Raw genomic sequence first — 27,494 nt, 5'->3', positions numbered from 1 at the left:
GGTTTGCGATTTAGAATCGTCCGGATCAGTGTCAAAGCTTGCAACAACGTAACCATTTACGATGAGCTCTTTGTCACCTCCATAAACAAGAAACATATCCTTAGTCCTTTTCAGGTACTTCGGGATGTTCTTGACCGATGTCCAGTGATCCACTCCTGGATTACTTTGGTACCTCCCTGCTAGACCTATAGCAAGGCACACATCAGGTCTGGTACACAGCATTGCATACATGATAGAGCCTATGGCTGAAGCATAGGGAACATATTTCATTTTCTCTCTATCTTCTGCAATGGTCGGGCATTGAGTCTTACTCAACTTCACACCTTGTAAGACAGGCAAGAACCCTTTCTTTGCTTGATCCATTTTGAATTTCTTCAAAACTTTATCAAGGTATGTGCTTTGTGAAAGTCCAATTAAGCGTCTTGATCTATCTCTATAGATCTTAATGCCCAATATGTAAGCTGCTTCACCGAGGTCTTTCATTGAAAAACTCTTATTCAAGTATCCCTTTATGCTATCCAGAAATTCTATATCATTTCCAATCAGTAATATGTCATCCACATATAATATCAGAAATGCTACAGAGCTCCCACTCACTTTCTTGTAAATATAGGCTTCTCCAAAAGTCTGTACAAAACCAAATACTTTGATCACACTATCAAAGCGTTTATTCCAACTCCGAGAGGCTTGCACCAGTCCATAAATGGATCGCTGGAGCTTGCACACTTTGTTAGCTCCCTTTGGATCGACAAAACCTTCCGGTTGCATCATATACAACTCTTCTTCCAGAAATCCATTCAGGAATGCAGTTTTGACATCCATCTGCCAAATTTCATAATCATAAAATGCGACAATCGCTAACATGATTCGGGCGGACTTAAGCATCGCTACGGGTGAGAAGGTCTCATCGTAGTCAATCCCTTGAACTTGTCGAAAACCTTTCGCAACAAGTCGAGCTTTGTAGACAGAAACATTACCGTCAGCGTCAGTCTTCTTCTTGAAGATCCATTTATTCTCAATTGCTTGCCGATCATCGGGCAAGTCAACCAAAGTCCACACTTTGTTCTCATACATGGATCCCATCTCAGATTTCATGGCTTCAAGCCATTTTGCGGAATCTGGGCTCACCGTCGCTTCTTCATAGTTCGTAGGTTCATCATGATCTAGTAGCATGATTTCCAGAACAGGATTACCGTACCACTCTGGTGCGGATCTTACTCTGGTTGATCTACGAGGTTCAGTAACAACTTGATCTGAAGTTCCATGATCATCATCATTAACTTCCTCACTAATTGGTGTAGATGTCATAGAAACCGGTTTCTGTGATGAACTACTTTCCAATAAGGGAGTAGGTACAGTTACCTCATCAAGTTCTACTTTCCTCCCCTCACTTCTTTCGAGAGAAACTCCTTCTCTAGAAAGGATCCATTCTTAGCAACGAATGTCTTGCCTTCGGATCTGTGATAGAAGGTGTACCCAACAGTCTTCTTTGGGTATCCTATGAAGACACATTTCTCCAATTTGGGTTCGAGCTTATCAGGTTGAAGCTTCTTCACATAAACATCGCAGCCCCAAACTTTCAGAAACGACAACTTTGCTTTCTTGCCAAACCACAGTTCATAAGGCGTCGTCTCAACGGATTTCGATGGTGCCCTATTTAACGTGAATGCAGTCGTCTCTAAAGCATAACCCCAAAACGATAGCGGTAAATCTGTAAGAGACATCATAGATCGCACCATATCTAGTAAAGTACGATTACAACGTTCGGACACACCATTACGCTGTGGTGTTCCGGGTGGCGTGAGTTGCGAAACTATTCTGCATTGTTTCAAATGTAGACCAAACTCGTAACTCAAATATTCTCCTCCACGATCAGATCGTACAAACTTTATTTTCTTGTTACGATGATTTTCAACTTCACTCCGAAATTCTTTGAACTTTTCAAATGTTTCAGACTTATTCTTCATTAAGTAGATATACCCATATCTGCTTAAATCATCTGTGAAGGTGAGAAAATAACGATATCCGCCACGAGCCTCAACATTCATCGGACCACATACATCTGTATGTATGATTTCCAACAAATCTGTTGCTCTCTCCATAGTTCCGGAGAACGGCGTTTTAGTCATCTTGCCCATGAGGCACGGTTCGCAAGTACCAAGTGATTCATAATCAAGTGGTTCCAAAAGTCCATCAGTGTGGAGTTTCTTCATGCGCTTTACACCGATATGACCTAAACGGTAGTGCCACAAATAAGTTGCACTATCATTATCAACTCTGCATCTTTTGGCTTCAACATTATGAATATGTGTATCACTACTATCGAGATTCATCAAAAATAGACCACTCTTCAAGGGTGCATGACCATAAAAGATATTACTCATATAAATAGAACAACCATTATTCTCTGATTTAAATGAATAACCGTCTTGCATCAAACAAGATCCAGATATAATGTTCATGCTCAAAGATGGCACCAAATAACAATTATTTAGGTCTAATACTAATCCCGAAGGTAGATGTAGAGGTAGCGTGCCGACCGCGATCACATCGACTTTGGAACCATTTCCCACGCGCATCGTCACCTCGTCCTTTGCCAGTGTTCGCTTAATCCGTAGTCCCTATTTCGAGTTGCAAATATTAGCAACAGAACCAGTATGAAATACCCAGGTGCTACTGCGAGCTCTAGTAAGGTACACATCAATAACATGTATATCACATATATCTTTGTTCACCTTGCCATCCTTCTTATCCGCCAAATACTTGGGGCAGTTCCGCTTCCAGTGACCAGTCTTCTTGCAGTAGAAGCACTCAGTTTCAGGCATAGGTCCAGACTTGGGTTTCTTCTCTTTAGCAGCAACTTGCTTGTTGTTCTTCTTGAAGTTCCCCTTCTTCTTCCCTTTGCCCTTCTTCTTGAAACTAGCGGTCTTATTGACCATCAACACTTGATGCTCCTTCTTGATCTCTACCTCCGCAGCCGTTAGCATTGCGTAGAGTGCGGGAATTGTCTTATCCATCCCTTGCATATTATAGTTCATCACGAAGCTCTTGTAGCCTCGTGGTAGTGATTGGAGAATTCTGTCAATGATGCTATCGTCCGGAAGATTAACTCCCAGTTGAATCAAGTGATTATTATACCCAGACATCTTGAGTATATGCTCACTGACAGAACTGTTCTCCTCCATCCTGCAGCTATAGAACTTATTGGAGACTTCATATCTCTCAATCCGGGCATTTGCTTGAAATATTAACTTCAACTCCTGGAACATCTCATATGCTCCATGACGTTCAAAACGTTGTTGAAGTCCCGGTTCTAAGCCGTAAAGCATGGCACACTGAACTATCGAGTATTCATCAACACGCGACTGCCAGGCATTCACAATGTCTGTAGTTGCTAGCGCAGGAGGTACACCTAGCGGTGCTTCCAGGACGTAACTCTTCTATGAAGCAATGAGAATAATCCTCAAGTTACGGACCCAGTCGGTGTAATTGCTACCATCATCTTTCAACTTTGCTTTCTCAAGGAACGCATTAAAATTCAACGAAACAACAGCACGGGCCATCTATCTATAATCAAACATAGACAAGCAAGATACTATCAAGTACTAAGTTCATGATAAATTTAAGTTCAATTAATCATATTACTTAAGAACTCCCACTTAGAAAGGCATCCCTCTAATCCTCTAAGTGATCACGTGATCCAAATCAACTAAACCATAACCGATCATCATGTGAAATGGAGTAGCTTTCAATGGTGAACATTACTATGTTGATCATATCTACTATATGATTCACGCTCGACCTTTCGGTCTCAGTGTTCCGAGGCCATATCTGCATATGCTAGGCTCGTCAAGTTTAACCTGAGTATTCCGCGTCTGCAAAACTGGCTTGCACCCGTTGTAGATGGACGTAGAGCTTATCACACCAGATCATCACGTGGTGTCTGGGCACGACGAACTTTGGCAACGGTGCATACTCAGGGAGAACACTTTTATCTTGAAATTTAGTGAGAGATCATCTTATAATGCTACCGTCAATCAAAGCAAGATAAGATGCATAAAAAATAAACATCACATGCAATCAATATAAGTGATATGATATGGCCATCATCATCTTGTGCTTGTGATCTCCATCTCCGAAGCACCTCCATGATCACCATCGTCACCGGTGTGACACCTTGATCTCCATCGTAGCATTGTTGTCGTCTCGCCAATCTTATGCTTCTACGACTATCGCTACCGCTTAGTGATAAAGTAAAGCATTACAGGGCGATTGCATTGCATACAATAAAGCAACAACCATATGGCTCCTACCAGTTGCCGATAACTCGGTTACAAAACATGATCATCTCATACAATAAAATATCACATCTTGACCATATCACATAACAACATGCCCTGCAAAAACAAGTTAGACATCCTCTACTTTGTTGTTGCAAGTTTTATGTGGCTGCTACGGGCTTAACAAGAACCGTTCTTACCTACGCATCAAAAACCACAACGACAGTTTGTCAAGTTGGTGTTGTTTTAACCTTCACAAGGATCGGGCATAGCCACACTCGGTTCAACTAAAGTTGGACAAACTGACACCCGCCAGCCACCTGTGTGCAAAGCACGTCGGTAGAACCAGTCTCGCGTAAGCGTACGCGTAATGTCGGTCCGGGCCGCTTCATCCAACAATACCGCCGAACCAAAGTATGACATGCTGCTAAGCAGTATGACTTATATCGCCCACAACTCACTTGTGTTCTACTCGTGCATATAACATCAACGCATAAAACCAGGCTCGGATGCCACTGTTGGGGAACATAGTAATTTCAAAAAATTCCTACGCACACGCAAGATCATGGTGATGCATAGCAATGAGAGGGGAGAGTGTTGTCCACGTACCCTCGTAGACCGAAAGCAGAAGCGTTAGCACAACGCGGTTGATGTAGTCGTACGTCTTCACGATCTGACCGATCAAGTACCGAACGTCAGGCACCTCCGAGTTCAGCACACGTTCAGCCCGATGACGTCCCTCGAACTCCGATCTACCCGAGTGTTGAGGGAGAGTTTCGTCAGCACGACGGCGTGGTGACAATGTTGATGTTCTACCGACGCAGGGCTGCCTTAAGAGGCTTCTTTGTGCTTCTGCTGCGAGGGCTGCAGTGTGCTCCTCCGTGCAGAGAGAGTGCTCTGTGTTTCTATTGACTGTGATGACCCCCGAGGTCCTGGCATCTTGAACTTGAGATATGCATAATCCGGTACCGCATTGAATCTCGCAAATGTGGTTCGCCCAAGCAGTGCGTGATAGCCACTGCGGAACGGGACTATATCGAAGATTAACTCCTCGCTTCGGAAGTTATCCGGGGATCCGAAGACCACTTCCAGTGTGACTGAGCCTGTGCAATGGGCCTCTACACCTGGTATGACGCCTTTGAAGGTCGTTTTTGTGGGTTTGATCCTTGAGGGGTCTATACCCATTTTGCGCACTGTGTCCTGATAAAGCAGGTTCAGGCTGCTACCGCCATCCATAAGGACTCGAGTGAGGTGAAATCTGTCGATGATTGAGTCTAGGACCAGTGCGGCGAATCCGCCATGACGGATACTGGTGGGGTGGTCCCTGCGATCGAAGGTGATCGGACAGGAGGACCATGGGTTGAACTTTAGGGCGACTGGCTCCAACGCATATACGTATCTTAGCGCACGTTTCCGCTCCCTCTTGGGGATGTGGGTTGCGTATATCATGTTCACCATCCGCACTTGTGGGGGGAACCTCTTCTGTCCTCCGGTGTTCGGCAGCCGTGGCTCCTCCTCGTCATCGCTATGTAACCCCTTATCCTTGTTTTCGTCATTTAACTTGCCGGCCTGCTTGAACACCCAACATTCTTTGTTGGTGTGGTTGGTTGGCTTGTCAGGGGTGCCGTGTATTTGACACGAGCGATCGAGTATACGGTCCAAACTGGACGGGCCCGGAGTGCTTCTTTTGAATGGCTTTTTCCGCTGACCGGGTTTAGAGCCTCTGAATCCGGCATTGACTGCTGTATCCTCGGTATTGTCGTTGTTGATACGGCGCTTGTGTTTGTTGCGACGTGACCTGCCATTGCTATCCTTGGTATCCGAAGTACCAAGGTTCTTTGATATGTTATTGTTGCGAGCCAGCCAGCTGTCCTCTCCCGCGCAAAAGCGGGTCATGAGTGTCGTGAGGGCTGCCATAGATTTCGGCTTTTCCTGGCCAAGGTGTCGGGCGAGCCACTCGTTGTGGATGTTGTGCTTAAAAGCTTCTAGGGCCTCTACATCCGGACAGTCCATGATTTGATTTTTGTTTGTCGGGAACCGTGTCCAGAATTGCCTGGCCGATTCCTCTGGCTGCTGAATTATGTGTCTCGAGTCATCGGCATCTGGTGGTCACACATAAGTGCCCTGGAAGTTGTCGAGGAATGCGGCTTCCAGATCTTCCCAACAGCCAATGGATTCTGCTGGCAGGCTATTGAGCCAATGCTGAGCTGGTCCTTTGAGTTTGAGTGGGAGGTATTTGATGGCATGTAGGTCATCACCACGGGCCATGTGGATGTGCAGGAGGAAGTCCTTGATCACACTATCAAAGTGTTTATTCCAACTTCGAGAGGCTTCCACCAGTCCATAAATGGATTGCTAGAGCTTGCACACTTTGTTAGCTCCCTTTGGATCGACAAAACCTTTCGGTTGCATCATATACAACTCTTCTTCCGGGAATCCATTCAGGAATGCAGTTTTGACATCCATCTGCCAAATTTCATAATCATAAAATGCGGCAATCGCTAACATGATTCGGAAAGACTTAAGCATCGCTACGGGTGAGAAGGTCTCATCGTAGTCAATCCCTTGAACTTGTCAAAAACCTTTCGCAACAAGTCGAGCTTTGTATACAGCAACATTACCGTCAGCGTTAGTCTTCTTCTTGAAGATCCACTTATTCTCGATTGCTTGCCGATCATCCTCCTTGCAACCATGTAGCGACGGACATGCTCATCCTCCTTGCTGACACGGTGACGTACCACCTCCGCGGGGTCCTCAAGCCTCCGCACAGTCACTGTCCCACGCGACTGCCACCAAAAAAGGTTCGGGCTGGCTCCTCACCAAGCTGCCCCCCCCGGAAGGTAGCACCTCCCAGTACCTGCCCAGCGGAGCCCAGTCCCGGACATGGCCCCTCTGATCAAGCAGGTGTCCTCCGCCGAGTCGACGACGAGGATGCGGGATAGGCATCATCGACGTCGATGCGGGAATAATTGCTTTAACTAAAAAAATAACAACAAATGTGACATGTTAAAATATGACATGTCCACTTCAAAACGAATCAACCTAGAATACTGTTAAATACACCTAAAAATAAACTAGTTCTATTGATTTTCTTACTAAAAATAAACTAGTTCTATAGTAAAATTGTAATTAGATCATCAAATCTCATATACCTAAATTTTCTTACTAAAAATAAACTAGTTCTATTAATTCAACTAGTTCAACTAAGCACTTACTATAAATAAAAATAAACTAATTCTTACTAAAAATAAACTAGTTCAACTAGTTCTATTAATTTTCTTACTAATTCTATTAAACACTTACTAAAAACAGTAAAAAATTACATTATACAAGAACAGTAAAAAAGAGTTTAAAGTTTAGGAGAGAAGGAGGGAGGAAGGGGCGGCCAGAGGAGGAGGGAGGAGGGGGCGGCCGGTGGAGGAGGGAGGAGGGGAGGAGGAAGGAGGAGGGAGGAGGGACTACCTCAGTGGAGGAGGAACGGCGGCGGCGGGCGACTACGGTCGTTGGGGAACTATCGAAGTGCACTATCGATGCCCTGAAACGACCATCACCGCCTCCGCCGGATGACAACTATGTCTGCGCTCTTAAAAAGACACTTCGAAATGTGCGGGACTCGGGAACTACTTCCAGTGACAAAATGTTAGCAGAACGAAGAAGTGAGAAAAAAAATCCCCAGCTCGGCGAACAGGCGAACCAATCGTGCCCCCCGCTCAAGGTGTCTAGTGATATCGTCGCTAATCTGTTGGGGATGGTGCCCGGTACCAATCCTGGTGATTACATGGGCGATGATGTACATTCTGATACAATGGAGGTGGACGAATTTAGATACCAGTACAGGAAGCCTCTCGTCAAAGATGGAAGTCCTGCTCTAACAACGATGATGTGAAGATTCCATGAATGGTACATAGAAACCTGCAACGAGTCTGGGAAGGATGCTTTGACAATGAGAATTAAAGAGGAGCACGACTTTGTTGGATTGGATTATATTACTGTTGATTTTGACGAGTTTTTCCAGTTATACAATCGAAAGGCCCTCGACAAATCACTCGTGACTCGCTACTGTCTGTAAATACTATTTCTGTAATGAAGTCGCTATTGAAGGAAATATGCCCTAGAGGCAATAATAAAGTTATTATTTATTTCCTTATATCATGATAAATGTTTATTATTCATGCTAGAATTGTATTAACCGGAAACATAATACATGTGTGAATACATAGACAAACAGAGTGTCACTAGTATGCCTCTACTAGACTAGCTCGTTAATCAAAGATGGTTATGTTTCCTAACCATGAACAAAAGAGTTGTTATTTGATTAACGAGATCACATCATTAGTTGAATGATCTGATTGACATGACCCATTCCATTAGCTTAGCACCCGATCGTTTAGTATTTTGCTATTGCTTTCTTCATGACTTATACATGTTCCTATGACTATGAGATTATGCAACTCCCGTTTGCCGGAGGAACACTTTGGGTGCTACCAAACGTCACAACGTAACTAGGTGATTATAAAGGAGCATTACAGGTGTCTCCAAAGGTACATGTTGGGTTGGCGTATTTCGAGATTAGGATTTGTCACTCCGATTGTCGGAGAGGTATCTCTGGGCCCTCTCGGTAATGCACATCACATAAGCCTTGCAAGCATTGCAACCAATGGTTAGTTGCGAGATGATGTATTACGGAATGAGTAAAGAGACTTGCCGGTAACGAGATTGAACTAGGTATTGGATACCGACGATCGAATCTCGGGCAAGTAACATACCGATGACAAAGGGAACAACGTATGTTGTTATGCAGTCTGACCGATAAAGATCTTCATAGAATATGTAGGAGCCAATATGGGCATCCAGGTCCCGCTATTGGTTATTGACCGGAGACGTGTCTCGGTCATGTCTACATTGTTCTCGAACCGTAGGGTCCGCACGCTTAACGTTACGATGACAGTTATTATGAGTTTATGCATTTTGATGTACCGAAGATTGTTCGGAGTCCCGGATGTGATCATGGACATGACGAGGAGTCTCGAAATGGTCGAGACATAAAGATCGATATATTGGAAGCCTATGTTTGGATATCGGAAGTGTTCCGGGTGAAATCGGGATTTTACCGGAGTACCGGGAGGTTACCGGAACCCCCCGGGAGCTATATGGGCCTTAGTGGGCTTTAGTGGAAAGGAGAAAGGGGCAGCCCAAGGTGGGCCACGTGCCTCCCCCCTCCCCTAGTCCTATTAGGACAAGGAGAGGTGGCCGGCCCCCTCTCTCTCTTTCCCCCCTCGAGGGATCCTATTCCAACTAGGATTGGGGGGGGGGGGGAATCCTACTCCTAGAGGGAGTAGGACTCCTTTGGCGCGCCCTCCTTGGCCGGCCGCCCCCTCCCCCTTGGCTCCTTTATATACGGAGGCAGGGGGGCACCCTAGGACACAGAAGTTGATCCTCATGATCGTTCCTTAGCCGTGTGCGGTGCCCCCTGCCACCATATTCCACCTCGGTCATATCGTTGTAGTGCTTAGGCGAAGCCCTGCGTCGGTAGAACATCATCATCGTCACCACGCCGTTGTGCTGACGGAACTCATCCCCGAAGCTTTGCTGGATCGGAGCCCGGGGAGCGTCATCGAGCTGTACGTGTGCTAAGAACTCGGAGGTGCCGGAGTAACGGTGCTTGGATCGGTCGGATCGGGAAGAAGACGTACGACTACTTCCTCTACGTTGTGTCAGCGCTTCCGTTGCGATCTACAAGGGTACGTAGATCATACTCTCCCCTCTCGTTGCTATGCATCACCATGATCTTGCGTGTGCGTAGGAAATTTTTTGAAATTACTGCGTTCCCCAACAGTGGCATCCGAGCCTAGGTTTTATGGTTTGATGTTATATGCACGAGTAGAACACAAGTGAGTTGTGGGCGATATAAGTCATACTGCCTACCAGCATGTCATACTTTGGTTCGGCGGTATTGTTGGACGAGACGACCCGGACCGACATTACGCGTACGCTTACGCGAGACCGGTTCTCCCGACGTGCTTTGCACATAGGTGGCTTGCGGGCGACAGTCTCTCCAACTTTAGTTGAACCGAGTGTGGCTACGCCCGGTCCTTGCGAAGGTTAAAACGGAGTCAAATTGACAAACTATCGTTGTGGTTTTGATGCATAGGGTGAGATTGGTTCTTACTTAAAGCCCGTAGCAGCCACGTAAAACTTGCAACAACAAAGTAGAGGACGTCTAACTTGTTTTTGCAGGGCATGTTGTGATGTGATATGGTCAAGGCATGATGCTAAATATTATTGTATGAGATGATCATGTTTTGTAACCGAGTTATCGGCAACTGGCAGGAGCCATATGGTTGTCGCTTTATTGTATGCAATGAGATCGCGATGTAATGCTTTACTTTATCACTAAACGGTAGCGATAGTCGTAGAAGCATAAGATTGGCGAGACGACAACGATGCTACGATGGAGATCAAGGTGTCGCGCCGGTGACGATGGTGATCATAACGGTGCTTCGGAGATGGAGATCACAGGCACAAGAAGATGATGACCATATCATATCACTTATATTGATTGCATGTGATGTTTATCCTTTATGCATCTTATCTTGCTTTGATTGACGGTAGCATTATAAGATGATCTCTCACTAAATTATCAAGAAGTGTTCTCCCCGAGTATGCACCGTTGCCAAAGTTCGTCGTGCCCAGACACCACGTGATGATCGGGTGTGATAAGCTCTACGTCCATCTACAACGGGTGCAAGCCAGTTTTGCACACGCAGAATACTCGGGTTATACTTGACGAGCCTAGCATATGTAGATATGGCCTCGAAACACGGAGACCGAAAGGTCGAGCGTGAATCATATAGTAGATATGATCAACATAATGATGTTCACCATTGAAGACTAATCCATTTCACGTGATGATCGGTTATGGTTTAGTTGATTTGGATCACGTGATCACTTAGAAGATTAGAGGGATGTCTATCTAAGTGGGAGTTCTTAAGTAATATGATTAATTGAACTTAAATTTATCATGAACTCAGTCCCTGATAGTATCTTGCTTGTTTATGTTGATTGTAGATAGATGGCTCGTGCTATTCTTCCGTTGAATTTTAATGCGTTCCTTGAGAAAGCAAAGTTGAAAGATGATGGTAGCAATTACACGGACTGGGTCCGTAACTTGAGGATTATCCTCATTGCTGCACAGAAGAATTACGTCCTGGAAGCACCGCTGGGTGCCAGGCCTGCTGCTGGAGCAACACCAGATGTTATGAACGTCTGGCAGAGCAAAGCTGATGACTACTCAATAGTTCAGTGCGCCATGCTTTACGGCTTAGAATCGGGACTTCAACGACGTTTTGAACGTCATGGAGCATATGAGATGTTTCAGGAGTTGAAGTTAATATTTCAAGCAAATGCCCGAATTGAGAGATATGAAGTCTCCAATAAGTTCTACAGCTGCAAGATGGAGGAGAACAGTTCTGTCAGTGAGCATATACTCAAAATGTCTGGGTATAATAATCACTTGATTCAACTGGGAGTTAATCTTCCGGACGATAGCATCATTGACAGAATTCTCCAATCACTACCACCAAGCTACAAGAGCTTCGTGATGAACTATAATATGCAAGGGATGGATAAGACAATTCCCGCGCTCTTCGCAATGCTAACGGCTGCGGAGGTAGAGATCAAGAAGGAGCATCAAGTGTTGATGGTCAATAAGACCACTAGTTTCAAGAAGAAGGGCAAAGGGAAGAAGAAGGGGAACTTCAAGAAGAACAACAAGCAAGTTGCTGCTCAAGAGAAGAAACCCAAGTCTGGACCTAAGCCTGAAACCGAGTGCTTCTACTGCAAGCAGACTGGTCACTGGAAGTGGAACTGCCCCAAGTATTTGGCGGATAAGAAGGATGGCAAGGTGAACAAAGGTATATGTGATATACATGTTATTGATGTGTACCTTACTAGATCTCGCAATAGCACCTGGGTATTTGATACTGGTTCTGTTGCTAATATTTGCAACTCGAAACAGGGACTACGGATTAAGCGAACACTAGCAAAGGACGAGGTGACGATGCGCGTGGGAAACGGTTCCAAAGTCGATGTGATCGCGGTCGGCACGCTACCTCTACATCTACCTTCGGGATTAGTATTAGACCTAAATAATTGTTATTTGGTGCCAGCGTTGAGCATGAACATTATATCTGGATCTTGTTTGATGCGAGACGGTTATTCATTTAAATCAGAGAATAATGGTTGTTCTATTTATATGAGTAATATCTTTTATGGTCATGCACCCTTGAAGAGTGGTCTATTCTTGTTGAATCTCGATAGTAGTAACACACATATTCATAATGTTGAAGCCAAAAGATGCAGAGTTGATAATGATGGGGCAACTTATTTGTGGCACTGCCGTTTGGGTCATATCGGTGTAAAGCGCATGAAGAAACTCCATACTGATGGACTTTTGGAACCACTTGATTATGAATCACTTGGTACTTGCGAACCGTGCCTCATGGGCAAGATGACTAAAACGCCGTTCTCCGATACTATGGAGAGAGCAACAGATTTGTTGGAAATCATACATACAGATGTATGTGGTCCGATGAATATTGAGGCTCGTGGCGGATATCGTTATTTTCTCACCTTCACAGATGATTTAAGCAAATATGGGTATATCTACTTAATGAAACATAAGTCTGAAACATTTGAAAAGTTCAAAGAATTTCAGAGTGAAGTTGAAAATCATCGTAACAAGAAAATAAAGTTTGTACGATCTGATCGTGGAGGAGAATATTTGAGTTACGAGTTTGGTGTACATTTGAAACAATGCAGAATAGTTTCGCAACTCACGCCACCCGGAACACCACAGCGTAATGGTGTGTCCGAACGTTGTAATCGTACTTTATTAGATATGGTGCAATCTATGATGTCTCTTACAGATTTACCGCCATCGTTTTGGGTTTATGCTTTAGAGACGGCCGCATTCACGTTAAATAGGGCACCATCAAAATCCATTGAGACGACGCCTTATGAACTATGGTTTGGCAAGAAACCAAAGTTGTCATTTCTTAAAGTTTGGGGCTGCGATGTTTATGTGAAGAAGCTTCAACCTGATAAGCTCGAACCCAAATCGGAGAAATGTGTCTTCATAGGATACCCAAAGGAGACTGTTGGGTACACCTTCTATCACAGATCCGAAGGCAAGACATTCGTTTCTAAGAATGGATCCTTTCTAGAGAAGGAGTTTCTCTCGAAAGAAGTGAGTGGGAGGAAAGTAGAACTTGACGAGGTAACTGTACCTGCTCCCTTATTGGAAAGTAGTACATCACAGAAAACTGTTTCAGTGACACCTACACCAGTTAGTGAGGAAGCTAATGATGATGATCATGAAACTTTAGATCAAGATACTACTGAACCTCGTAGATCAACCAGAGTAAGATCCGCACCAGAGTGGTACGGTAATCCTGTTCTGGAAGTCATGCTACTAGATCATGATGAACCTACGAACTATGAAGAAGCGATGGTGAGCCCAGATTCCGCAAAATGGCTTGAAGCCATGAAATCTGAGATGGGATCCATGTATGAGAACAAAGTATGGACTTTGGTTGACTTGCCCGCTGATCGGCAAGCAATTGAGAATAAATGGATCTTCAAGAAGAAGACTGACGCTGACGGTATTATTACTGTCTACAAAGCTCGACTTGTCGCAAAAGGTTTTCGGCAAGTTCAAGGGATTGACTACGATGAGACCTTCTCACCCGTAGCGATGCTTAAGTCTATCCGAATCATGTTAGCAATTGCCGCATTTTATGATTATGAAATTTGGCAGATGGATGTCAAAACTGCATTCCTGAATGGATTTCTGGAAGAAGAGTTGTATATGATGCAACCAGAAGGTTTTGTCGATCCAAAGGGAGCTAACAAAGTGTGCAAGCTCCAGCGATCCATTTATGGACTGGTGCAAGCCTCTCGGAGTTGGAATAAATACTTTGATAGTGTGATCAAAGCATTTGGTTTTATACAGACTTTTGGAGAAGCCTGTATTTACAACAAAGTGAGTGGGAGCTCTGTAGCATTTCTGATATTATATGTGGATGACATATTACTGATTGGAAATGATATAGAATTTCTGGATAGCATAAAGGGATACTTGAATAAGAGTTTTTCAATGAAAGACCTCGGTGAAGCTGCTTACATATTAGGCATTAAGATCTATAGAGATAGATCAAGACGCTTAATTGGACTTTCACAAAGCACATACCTTGACAAAGTTTTGAAGAAATTCAAAATGGATCAAGCAAAGAAAGGGTTCTTGCCTGTGTTACAAGGTGTGAAGTTGAATAAGACTCAATGCCCGACCACTGCAGAAGATAGAGAGAATATGAAAGATGTTCCCTATGCTTCAGCCATAGGCTCTATCATGTATGCAATGTTGTGTACCAGACCTGATGTGTGCCTTGCTATAAGTTTAGCAGGGAGGTACCAAAGTAATCCAGGAGTGGATCACTGGACGGCGGTCAAGAACATCCTGAAATACCTGAAAAGGCCTAAGGATATGTTTCTCGTATATGGAGGTGACAAAGAGCTCATCGTAAACAGTTACGTTGATGCAAGCTTTGACACTGATCCGGACGATTCTAAATCGCAAACCGGATACGTGTTTACATTAAACGGTGGAGCTGTCAGTTGGTGCAGTTCTAAACAAAGCGTCGTAGTGGGATCTACATGTGAAGCGGAGTACATAGCTGCTTCGGAAGCAGCAAACGAAGGAGTCTGGATGAAGGAGTTCATATCCGATCTAGGTGTCATACCTAGTGCATCGGGTCCAATGAAAATCTTTTGTGACAATACTGGTGCAATTGCCTTGGCAAAGGAATCCAGATTTCACAAGAGAACCAAACACATCAAGAGACGCTTCAATTCCATCCGGGATCTAGTCTAGGTAGGAGACATAGAGATTTGCAAGATACATATGGATCTGAATGTTGCAGACCCGTTGACTAAGCCTCTTCCATGAGAAAAACATGATCAGCACCAAGGCTCCACGGGTGTTAGAATCATTACTGTGTAATCTAGATTATTGACTCTAGTGCAAGTGGGAGACTGAAGGAAATATGCCCTAGAGGCAATAATAAAGTTATTATTTATTTCCTTATATCATGATAAATGTTTATTATTCATGCTAGAATTGTATTAACCGGAAACATAATACATGTGTGAATACATAGACAAACAGAGTGTCACTAGTATGCCTCTACTAGACTAGCTCGTTAATCAAAGATGATTATGTTTCCTAACCATGAACAAAAGAGTTGTTATTTGATTAACGAGATCACATCATTAGTTGAATGATCTGATTGACATGACCCATTCCATTAGCTTAGCACCCGATCGTTTAGTATGTTGCTATTGCTTTCTTCATGACTTATACATGTTCCTATGACTATGAGATTATGCAACTCCCGTTTGCCGGAGGAACACTTTGGGTGCTACCAAACGTCACAACGTAACTGGGTGATTATAAAGGAGCATTACAGGTGTCTCCAAAGGTACATGTTGGGTTGGCGTATTTCGAGATTAGGATTTGTCACTCCGATTGTCGGAGAGGTATCTCTGGGCCCTCTCGGTAATGCACATCACATAAGCCTTGCAAGCATTGCAACCAATGAGTTAGTTGCGAGATGATGTATTACGGAACGAGTAAAGAGACTTGCCGGTAACGAGATTGAACTAGGTATTGGATACCGACGATTGAATCTCGGGTAAGTAACATACCGATGATAAAGGGAACAACGTATGTTGTTATGCGGTCTGACCGATAAAGATCTTCGTAGAATATGTTGGAGCCAATATGGGCATCCAGGTCCCGCTATTGGTTATTGATCCTCATGATCGTTCCTTAGCCGTGTGCAGTGCCCCCTGCCACCATATTCCACCTCGGTCATATCGTTGTAGTGCTTAGGCAAAGCCCTGCGTCGGTAGAACATCATCATCGTCACCACGCCGTTGTGCTGACGGAACTCATCCCCGAAGCTTTGCTGGATCGGAGCCCGGGGAGCGTCATCGAGCTGTACGTGTGCTAAGAACTCGGAGGTGCCGGAGTAATGGTGCTTGGATCGGTCGGATCGGGAAGAAGACGTACGACTACTTCCTCTACGTTGTGTCAACGCTTCCGTTGCGATCTACAAGGGTACGTAGATCATACTCTCCCCTCTCGTTGCTATGCATCACCATGATCTTGCGTGTGCGTAGGAAATTTTTTGAAATTACTGCGTTCCCCAACAGCTATATATAGCTCAGCTCTTTCATTGCATGTATATATAATTATCCTCACTATATTATGCAGATTGAAGATTGTCAAATGCAAAAAAGCATAAATCTATGACATTAGGTTCATTAACTCAAATGTCATACGTGAATGGATGGTTCATAAGAATGTCACAGAAACCGAGGACAACTTGCTAAAATCATTGCTCAAAAATTAAACAAAGATAAAATACTCTTTTCCTACAACTTCAAGTGAGTGTTACTGTCTTGTCATATTCAATTTCCCTTATTACTCGAGGTTATGGTAATGTAATTGATGAGTTATGCATGCGTGCACAGCTTCCACTTTATTCTGCTAGAGATTAAGCTTGAGCGGGGAGTAGTAACCGTCTTAGACTCGAGACCAAAAGATCCCCAGAAGTATGCGAACATGACTGAAATGCTCACACTAGTAGAAAACGGAGCTTTAAAACCGGTTCGTAAGGGCCTTTAGTGCCGGTTCCATAACCGGCACTAATTGGTGGGCACTAAAGCCCCCCCCCTTTAGTACCGGTTCGGCACGAACCGGCGCTAAAGTGCCACCACGTGGCATGAGCTCGCGCGCTGGTATGGGGGACCTTTAGTACCGGTTGGTGTTACCAACCGGTACTAAAGGTTTTTTTTAAAAAAAATTGAAAATTTTGGAAAAAAAATTTGATTATTTTTTTCGATTTTTAATTTTTCTGAATTATTTGGTGATTTAGTCTCTAATCACCTCTCTTAACTGCTCAAGTGTGGATCACTCATTTCAAATCATCTAACTTCCCGACCGGTCACCCATCCCTCTCACTACTCCAGCCCGAGCATGCTTAACTTTCGGGTTCTATTCTCCTTCGTTTCCAAGTCTGCACTTGTTGTTTTCCTGACAATAGTAAGATGTCAATCCTATTAACCCTCAGGAGTTTAGCTTGAGCATGAAGTCACACATTTCACTGTTTGAGTTTGAAACTATTATTCTAAAAAACAGTAATTATTTAGTAACACTAATATTTCTTGAATAAGTTTGACCATGTTTGACCACAGTTTGACCATAGTTTGACCAGATTTGACCAAAATTCAAAAAATTGAAATAATTATTTAGTAACACTAATATTCTTGAATAATTATGTAGTAACATTAATACTTCTTGAATAAGTAGTTTGACCAGATTTAACAAAAAAAATTAGAAAAACTTAAATTTGACCATATCTTTTTTTCTTTTGGAATTTGAGGATTCTAAAAAATTGCAAACAGGTCATAGGCCGTTTCCATCGGATGCGGATTTTCATGCTGAATTTTTGGATATATTATACGTTTTTTTCCGACATCGTATGCAAAAGTTATAGCCGTTTTACATTTTCCCTACACTTTTTTCAAAACATGTCCAAATTTAAGTTTTCAAATTTTCCTAACGTGTAGATGTAGTAATATAACTACCTCTCGAAGGATTTTATTTTTTGAAGTTTTTATCATTTTCTTTTGATTTTTTCAAAACTGAAATGGCGATACACTAAGGGGTGTAGAGTTTGAAAATTGCTCTATAATACCGGTTTGTGTCTTCAACCGGGACTATAGGTTAAGACTCTGTAGTGCCGGTTGGTGACACAAACCGGTACTATAGGTTAGACCTTTAGTACCGGTTTGTGTCACAAACCGTCACTAAAGGTGCTCGTGGGGCCCTGGCCTGACGCCAGCCTGCCACCACCCCTTTAGTACCGGTTCGTGGCATGAACCGGTACTAAAGGTTCATTACGGACCGGCACTAATGCATAGCCATTCGAACCGGCACTATTGATCACATTAGTGCCGGTTTTTTTACAAACCGGCACTAATGTGCTTCATGTTTGACCCTTTTTCTATTAGTGTCAAGAAGTAAGTTCAATCGATCATTATTGCACCATATCGGCAACTTTGTTCATTTTCTGATATCAAGTAATTATTTTCTTTGTCTGGCAGGGTTTGGAAAGAGTTCACCGCAATTACTCCGGGACTGCCAACCGAGCTACGATTAACACACCCGAAAGTAAGTACTACTAGCTAGTTCCACGCATCTCCCATTGATTCTAGATAGTTTCATCAATACCATTTAGCATGCTTTCTTATCAGTTTGATTGGCCTCTATTTCTCGTAAAGTGCTTGTGGCAGGAAGCCGGGAACGATTTCTGTGGATACTACGTTTGTGAATTCATCTACAAGGCGATGGCCTCTAATAAGCGGGGCTACTCTGAAAAACAATATGAAGTGCGTAAGCAAAAATATTCACAATTTTATTTTATTATCATCATTTGTGTTGAGTTTCATTCATACACATGTATTGACCTTCTTCTTCAATTTAGATCTGGCAACTGCGGGATGAACTCCTACCAGAAGATCGCATACGAGGAATTCAAGAGGAATTGGCGGGATTCTTTTTGACCACTTCATCAACCCAGCCGGATAATGCCATGTGAAAATTGACTTTAGATGTTAGGGATTGTAAGAGATCTTATATTGTATATGTGTAGCTAGTAGGGTCAGATAGATATACGAAAACTTGTTGTTCGACCAATCTCTCGGAGAAGGAGAGGTCGATCACTTCTCTCTGTATATGTTCATGACGATCTTGTGTACTTAATGGTTCCTTCATTTGCTTACTAGCTAGCGTGTCGAGTTCTCTCTATACGTATATAGTACCTAGCGTCGACTAAGCACGGAGATAAGAGAGGTCACTTCTCCCTATTAGCTAGCTAACGCAATATATGGAACCCCTAAGTTAACCCTCCAAAACCCCCAACCCCCCCTCCCCCCCCCCCCCCCACCACCTTCAAAAAAAAAATCCCAGCTCCTGAGCTGCTGATGCGTGGATGCTCTTTGGTCCCGGTTGGTGTTACCAATTGGGACTAAAGACCCTCCTGCCTGGGCACGCCACAGCGGCCACGTGGAGCCCTACCTGTCCCGTTTTGCTTATGAACCGGGACTAAAGGTTTTGAGATTTAGTCCCGACCCTTTAATTCCGGTTCCAAAACCGGAACAAATGGTCCTCTGGAACTGGGACAAATGGCCATTTTTCTACTAGTGGTCTGGGGTACAAATTAAAAGTGATTTGAAATAGTGGGATTCGTGAGACATGCATATATGAAATGAGAGACCTGGTTAAATAGGTGCTCATCATGTGCACACAGTTGGCTAATTTTTTATTTTTTATTTTGCGGAAAAAACTTCCAATTTATTCATCTTCAATCATGGTAGTACAACAAACACTAGAAATAATAAAAATTATATCCAAATCCGTAAACCAACTAGCGACGACTACAAGCACTGAAGCGAGCCGAAGGCGTACCACTGTCATCGCCCCTCCCTCGCTGGAGCCGGACAAACCTTATTGTAGTAGACAGTCGAAAGTCGTCGTGCTAAGGCCCATAGAACTAATGCACCAGAATAGCACCCGCCGCCGATGAAGAGTGTAGATCGGAAGGATCCAACCTGAAGACACAAGAATATAGACGAACGATGAACAGATCCAAGTAAATCCACCAAAGACGGATCCACCAGAGACACACCTCCACACGCCCACCGACGATGCTAGACGCATCACCGGAACGGGGGCTAGGTGGGGAGACCTTTATTCCATCTTCAAGGAGTCACCACCGTCTCGCCTTCTTGAGTAGAACACAAACTCTAACAAAACTCAAAAATAGATCTAAAAACGGAGCCCTCCCACCGGCAAAGGCCGAGATCCACTCCGCCTCCATGGTCCTATGGCCACCGGAGAGGGGGTGGACTGGTGACGGCGCCGACGGGAGACAAGAGGAACCCTAGCTTTTTTGGAAGCCGACAGCTGGCTAGATCGACTCACGGCCTAACTTTTTACAGTTGGCTAATTAAACCGTAAAACATGCATGATAAAATAATGGGCAAGAGAGATTGGATTCAATAGGTCCATCAGTTAAAATGTAAGCATTTCCTTCAATTGATCATTTTGTTTCATTTGAATTAACAGGGTAGGACCTACATGGCAAGCTTGATTTGAAGATCATGATTTTATTATCCCATTATAACCCACGGGCCCTTTTGCAAGTGTATATTAAATGACAGGTCTTTTTTCATATGGACTACTGATAGGATCTGGTTGCAGGAAATGGTGATTTGTAGGCCTAACTGAATACCACTACAGATTGTTTGTGCAATTTTATCCCTAAATAATGGAGGTTCTGAACTTCTGTTGGGTCTAGCTAGTGCAGATGGAGCAAAGGAGTTGCGGCCTCGATGAATCAGGCCATTCCATTGAAAACTTTGGAGCTGCTTAACAGGTACTCCCTCCGTCCCATAGTGTAAAAGACGTATATTATGGGACGGAGGGAGTACCATTAATTCCTTCTTTTGTTGTAGGCAAACTAGCTATATATATATATATATATATTATGAAGGTTGATCCGAACCCTGCTGATTTGAAGGGAAGCTATCTTGAGAAGCAGGGACCAACTAGATCATTTGTGTGTCCCAATTGAAAACAAGAACATAGTTTTCTGCTGATAAGTTGGACGGATCTGCTGCTCTTCTGGTATTCTTTTGAAAGTTCTGTTTAGTTCAAAATGGAGTCAATTCCCCTGTTGCTTCTTTTTAAATTTACATTTGGCATGTGCTAACTACCATGACATAGGCACTAATAGTATTTCTTGGCCAGCTAAGCATGCACTATTTGCTTAGATGCACAGCCATGAAATGAAGATGCTTCTTGATTAACCAAGTAACATACAAGCAGGCACTTGGATAAAGAGCGGATATATTGACATGCATCAGCTGAAAAAAAAGCAGAGATACAGAGCGATACCACTGATTCATCTTCAGAAAATATCCCAAATTCTGTAGATATGTAGAGAGATGCACCTAATCCATGGATATTATGGAGAATTTAACGTTGCTAATATTGCTTTAACTTTTGAGGTACTCAGTTACAGGTACTATGCTCGATCGTCATGCTAACTGTGATGTGCCTGTTAATGTTCAAACAGAGGAGAAAGATAAGCAGGCCCGACTTGCTGAGACAGCCAAGAAAGATCGTTGGCGACAAGCTGCTGGTTTCTACAGTACTGTTGCATACATACATACATACATTCTTACGTGAACTTTGTGGCATGCACAAGCTCATATTTGTTTATTCCAAACCTCTGCGAATTTAAATCGTTGTTGGCAACAAGCACTATGCTTACTTATCAATTGCAACTACTTCAAAAGTTCAAATACACGTGGTAAATATTGAAATCAACAAGTGCGTGGTCAGTCTTTCAATCACACGTCTGACTAGAATTGCTCTTCTGTGCTAAGCATCGATCACACTCCCACTCTTCATCACATTCACTTGTGCTCTCTTCATGCTCCATGCCCTTAGCTGTGGCACTCCGACCGTGGTACTTCCATTGTTGAAGGCATACATGTGGGTGGCGCCGTTGTCGACAAGCGCCACCGGATAAACTCTGGCCGTGATGCAGATCCTGCCACCGCTGCCGAAGCTCTCCACCGCCGACCGATCGATCTGCACGATGGTGTCCATTTCAGTTCTGTCATCAAGTGGATTGCCGGAGAAATTAATGAAACAAATTTAATCCTCCCAACTCACCAGAGTCCTGAGGGATATCCTTTTTTCATTTTCAAGGTCAAATTCAAAGAAGCCTCCATAGGCTGGTGTGTACAGTCCTGGTCTCAGGGAAGACCTGTGCAAAGCAAAGAAAATGTTTTCTTTTTAGTTTCCTTACAGACATTTATGGAAATCAAGGGTAACAAAAATTAAGTCAAAAAAGGATAAGCACTAACCTTCTAAGATCGGAGCACATGAGGATAATGTACTTTTGCTCTGATTTGTAAACCCTGAAATGCACTGCAGTGTGCTCCTCCATGTTGTCAGAGGCAAGAATAACAAGTCCAAATGGCCCTATGCCACCATGAACCGATGCATCCGCCTCCCGGCACTGCTTCCGGGGGTCAAAAAGCCAGGAAGGATCAAAAGGTTCGGCGTCATCGATGGACGTCGGCTCAAAATCTATCTCAATGTCAGCCTGTTATTATGTGCCCGGCCGTTAGTTACAGTTGGTCAGAAATATATATGCCCATTTTCTGTTGCCAAAAATGTACTATCTATAAAGAAATTAATAATTATCAGAAGTTCCTATAGCTTTTACTGCCATGACACTTTTTCAAATAAAAATAATTCTTTGGAAGACCAAGTTAGTTGGTTTGTGAATACTGAATAGGGAACTACCTGGATAGTGTCGATTCCCTTAATCTCAAATAGATCTCCCTTTTTCAGCTCTAGTCCTTGATGGTTGATTTCATTTATTCGAAGGGACTCAATCTCTTCAACTGGCCATTGGATCAACTGCTTGCCATCGCCATCTAACCAAATTGTCCTGGGGATTGACTAAATGTAACACAAAAAAAAATTGGGTTAAAGATGTTACACTGATTTGTTAAATCGGTTAAATTATTATTTCAATATGAAGTAATTACAGGAGCTAAGGGTAGATTTTCTTACATGGATTCCTGCCCAGCCTTTTGCAATATCATCTGAATAACTATCTGTCTCGTTACTCCAAGCCCATATGACTCTCCTGCCGTGTTTGGAGTCAAAGAATGATTTTGAAGCATAGAAAGTACCATAATCGATCCTCGTCCACAGCCGATTGTCATCTTGGACGGTGTCTGGCACAAACTCATCACGTTTGAGATCATACACCCCAACTATGTACATGTCACAGGAATTGATGCTCACTTTGAGGACATGCTTGGCACCACTTGGAATTTCTGAAGACATGTCCAGTCCATTGTTACTTCCCGGCACTACGGCGAAGAAATCCAGGCACTCCCACATATTGAGGGCATTGTTTGAATACAGCGGGCGTTCAATTCTAGTCCAACTCATAAAGTCTTCACTCTTGTACAGAAGTGCAGTACCGATGCCGTTCACCTCAGCACCAACTGCTATTCTCCATAGTCCATCCGGTCCAATCCAACCGGTTGTCGGATCCCTGAAATGGCTCGAGTTCAAGCCTGGTATGACATGTTGGATCACTGGGTTACTGCCTACTTTGGCCCATTCCCTCAGGTACGGATCAGAACGGTTTTTGGGAAGCGCAATGTTTTGGACCTGATTCGCCTTCCTGTCGATGAGACCAGTGTATATGATGACCGGTTGAACACCAAATAGAATTGTGGCTGAGCCGGTCCAACAACCGCATATGTCACTTGGGATATCCGGTTTGATTGCCGGTTCAAGACCGACCCAGTTGATGAGGTCTGTTGAAACCGAATGGCCCCAAACCATGTTCATGAGGGAGTCATTGGGGTCAAAGGCGCCATCGGGGTTATACTGGTAGAATTCATGGTAGACGCCATTGTAGTACATTGGTCCTGAAATTTTTATAAAAGGCATTACAAGATGTAGAATGATGTAATTTCTTCTCCTTTTTATTTATGTAAGTGTTTGCGCCTGAGGTATTCATACCACATGGATCTTTTTTGTTGTCGTAGATTTCCAAGGATCGCCAATCCATCAAATATATGAAAAAAGTGAGAGAATGTCAAATAGAGGTACAATTAATAGGATATGGTTATTGGTAAAACAAAACCAAAGATGTTCTATATTTCAAAACAAATCCACTACTTCATTACTTCCGTATGGGTATAACAGATCAGTCTAATATTTTTTTAAAAGAGATCTGTCTAATATTATTTGGACACATGATGTGACACCCTAGTTTCGTAGTAGAACATTTTTATTTTATACTTTCTGATATTGTTTGTTTCTTTTTTCTTTTGTGTGTATAATCAACTAGAAAGATATGTATTTTTTCATACAGCAAAGATACATGGTTTATCTCTATGTCATCGATTTTATTTTAGATACACATGACGTATATTTTTGGTACATGGTTCTAGGCGCACCCTACATAACATTTTCAATTTAAAATAAAATAAAATAATCAAACAATTCTTAATTTTTTAGGGCGAACATCGTCTAAGTGTTCTACTCACGTGTGAAGTTTCGCGAAGAAATGACTTCAGTGTTCATTTGGGCGAAGAAATGACTTCAGTGTTAATAATTGGTGCTTATAGCGCCAGTACAGGCTGCTGAAGCTCACGCTTGAGCTATATTGGCAGCGGTCCATGAGCGCATTTGAGCACAGATTTTAGACTGCTGCATTGACTTTGACCATTGACCATGGACGTTAATCTTTGACTTTTTAAAAACAATTGTGACCTGGAAAAGAGTTCATAAAAAATTGGAGAAAAAAATCTTGAATTTGAAAAATGTTTGTAAATTTGAAAAAGTTTGTGAAAATAAAAAAAATCAGGACTTTGAGAAAAGTTCATAAATTTTTTAATAACGAATTTGAAAAAAAAATTAGCTCATTTGAAAACTTCATGAATTTTAGAAAAGTTCACAATTTTTTTTAAAAGTCACGAATTTGGAAAAAATTAATGAATTTTTAAAAAGTTCATAATCTACAAAAAAGTTTTTGAGTGCAAAAACAACTTGTGAATCTGAAAATATCACGAATTTGAGAAGTTCATAAATTTGAAAAAGTTCATGAATTTTAAAAAAGGAAAAGGAAAACAGAAAAAGAACGTACAAAAAAGGGCAAAAAATCTAGAAACGAAAAAAGAAAAAAAACAACGGGAAGGAGCTTCCCAGAACCCACCCATTGGGAGCTACACAGAAACATGCATATATGGGCTGGCCCAAGAAATTTAGCAGAGGGAATGGTGGTGCGTTGTGTAGCGTTTTGCCTATAACCGGCGCTATAGGTGTCAAATAGGAGTTGGCCCCAAACTTTATACAAACAAAAAAAGTCGAGAAGGAAAGAAAAACACAATAACAACGGTCGATTATTTCTCAACCCACTGAGCTCTATGCGCTTCCTTATTTTTGACACAAAAACAGTTTGTGATGATACTACTACAAAAATATTATGTGTATTTTAACAAGTATATTATCCCCTAAAAAACAAGCATATTATTGAACATTAGCACACCAAATTAAGATCGGCACTTTTTTTTCCCTTCTCCGGTTAGGCAAATCGGTAACCAATCAGATCTCTTGCTTTTTCTTGGACCAATAGCAAGAAAAGCACAAACAAAAGTGAACAGATGACCCACAAAATGAAACAGAGAGGAAGCCGAAGAAGGAAGCAGAGAGGTAAACAGAGACATAAACAACATACCGTTCATCCAGTTCCTGGGAGGCTGGAAGTGGTAGGCAGTCCTGTACCTCTCGCTGACAATGGAGGGGACCTTTGGAGACTGGGGGTAGGAGAAGCCTCTCTCTCCATTGCTGCAGGGCCATGCCTAAGAAATTTTGGGGGGCCAGTGCGAAAGCCGAAGTCAGGCCCTACTTACTTATGCAGAAACAGAAATCATTGCCAGACTACGGAATATTTCCAAAAATCATACCCAGTGCTATCGTAGCAGCATATTCACTGCTAAATCTCATGAGAATATCGATCCGTCCTGGGGACCATTTGTTTTGCTATTTCTAATGCACTACAAACACTAATTTGTATACACTTATTGGAAACCTACTATAGTACTACCACTGTTTCTAAACATAAGAATTGAACTGCCAAAACGTCTTACATTTATGAACAAGGGGTGTATATTTTAATATGAAGCTTAAAGAGCAGCATAATTAAGATGGCCATGCTCTTTGTCATTTGACCAAGTGGTTACTAAAATTTTGGATTCTCTGATTCTTATTTTCATGGTGCAGAGCAAGTTTCTTTAAAAAAAATTTGAATTTTGTAGCATGCGTGGCTCCTGCTGATTGAATATGATTGATGCTTCTAAAAAAGGAAACCTGAGCACAAGTGCAAAACACATAAGCTGACTAACAGCATGAATGAACCAAGTGTGAAAATGAATAGAAGGTGAAAGCAGACTGTCTCAGAGTTACTGAAGCGCAGACAGCGAGTAATTAACTGAAACAAGAGTTACTGGAGCTTACCAGGCTCTGCAAAAGAATGGTGGCGCAGAACACACAAGCAAGTCGAGCGAGCCTGCAATCAATCAGGCAAAACATCAATTCTGTGAGTGACAGAAAACAAAACAGTCGACTGGTTAACTGAACCTTTCAAACAATTAATCGGATGATGGATGGACTTACACTGTGAGCAGAGCACACATCAGCATCAGCATCAAGGCAGCAGCAGCACAAAGGACCAACACAGACACACATGCATACAAGTCAGTCACCTTCCATGTGGCCGGGAGGGAGGGGAGAGGTAGCTAGCTAGGAGTGAGGAGTCCCTCACCTTCCATGGCCATCGCCATCCTATCTCCGGCGCGGCGGCAGTCCTCCGCCTCTCCGCTTCTCCTCCTGCACCGGAGGAGAGTGACAGAGATAGATAGACGGAGGAGGGAGTTGTTGAGCTGTTTCTGTCCGCTCAAAAATATCTATCTGCCTTTCCCCTTAAAAAGGATCTACGGGATCTGTCTTTCCCCTTAAAAAATAAGTACCAGTAGGCCTTTTTTCCTGCGCACAAGGGCTTTGTCGTTTTGCAGTGTTACTGTTAATCATGGGCCTAGGAAATATCGGGTCTTGTAGCTGCTGCATGTCGGCAATGATAGCAAAAATATCAGTGGTGGTCGGCAGCATAGTAGCTACCTCCATTTACCAGGAGTTGGGCTGTAACTCGTACTCCCTCCATTCCGATTTACTTGTTGTGGTTTTAGTTCAGGGCAATTAGTAGACTTAACACTTTACACTAATGTTTGCATCTTTTGAAATTTATTTCAGATCTTCTGACGATGTGCGCAGCGAGAGGAGATGTTTCCGTCGACTGTAAAGGCGTCTGTGGCGACTTCGTGAATCTCAAGTTGATGTGCCGGCTCAGTCTTTCGAGGATGCTCATAGAGATAGGGTATGCGTACGTGCGTTCATAAGGATGAGTGTATGTATGTAGGTATGTA

At 43.0% G+C, this 27,494-nt stretch overlaps 1 protein-coding gene across 1 annotated transcript; it reads right to left on the bottom strand.

Moving 5' to 3' along the window:
• Positions 1–21,568: 21,568 nt before the first annotated feature.
• On the bottom strand, positions 21,569–26,990 carry LOC125553233 (beta-fructofuranosidase, insoluble isoenzyme 4). The gene is made up of 9 exons (XM_048717038.2): positions 26,689–26,990; positions 26,530–26,581; positions 25,751–25,874; positions 24,031–24,039; positions 23,062–23,936; positions 22,789–22,947; positions 22,344–22,585; positions 22,150–22,243; positions 21,569–22,065 (listed from the first exon to the last, which is right to left on the bottom strand). Exons 1-9 carry the CDS (start codon positions 26,718–26,720, stop codon positions 21,853–21,855), a joined length of 1,800 nt encoding a protein of 599 aa, XP_048572995.2. The 5' UTR covers positions 26,721–26,990; the 3' UTR covers positions 21,569–21,852.
• Positions 26,991–27,494: the final 504 nt, after the last annotated feature.

The sequence above is a fragment of the Triticum urartu genome, chromosome 4A (genome assembly GCF_056163025.1).
Source record: "Triticum urartu cultivar PI428250 chromosome 4A, HENAU_Tu73, whole genome shotgun sequence".
Lineage (NCBI taxonomy): Eukaryota > Viridiplantae > Streptophyta > Magnoliopsida > Poales > Poaceae > Triticum > Triticum urartu.
Note: the sequence above shows the minus strand (reverse complement) of the source record. Positions and strands in the feature narration are given on the sequence as shown.

What these genes read in the sequence shown, in the direction of transcription:
- LOC125553233 (XM_048717038.2), bottom strand. Translation starts at nt 26,720, where the DNA reads ATGCTGATGCTGATGTGTGCTCTGCTCACAGT. An exon ending in CCATTCTTTTGCAGAGCCTG is followed by an intron (nt 25,875 to 26,529) that starts GTAAGCTCCAGT and finishes AAAATTTCTTAG; the next exon opens with GCATGGCCCTGCAGCAATGG. An exon ending in AGGGAATCGACACTATCCAG is followed by an intron (nt 22,586 to 22,788) that starts GTAGTTCCCTAT and finishes ACATAATAACAG; the next exon opens with GCTGACATTGAGATAGATTT.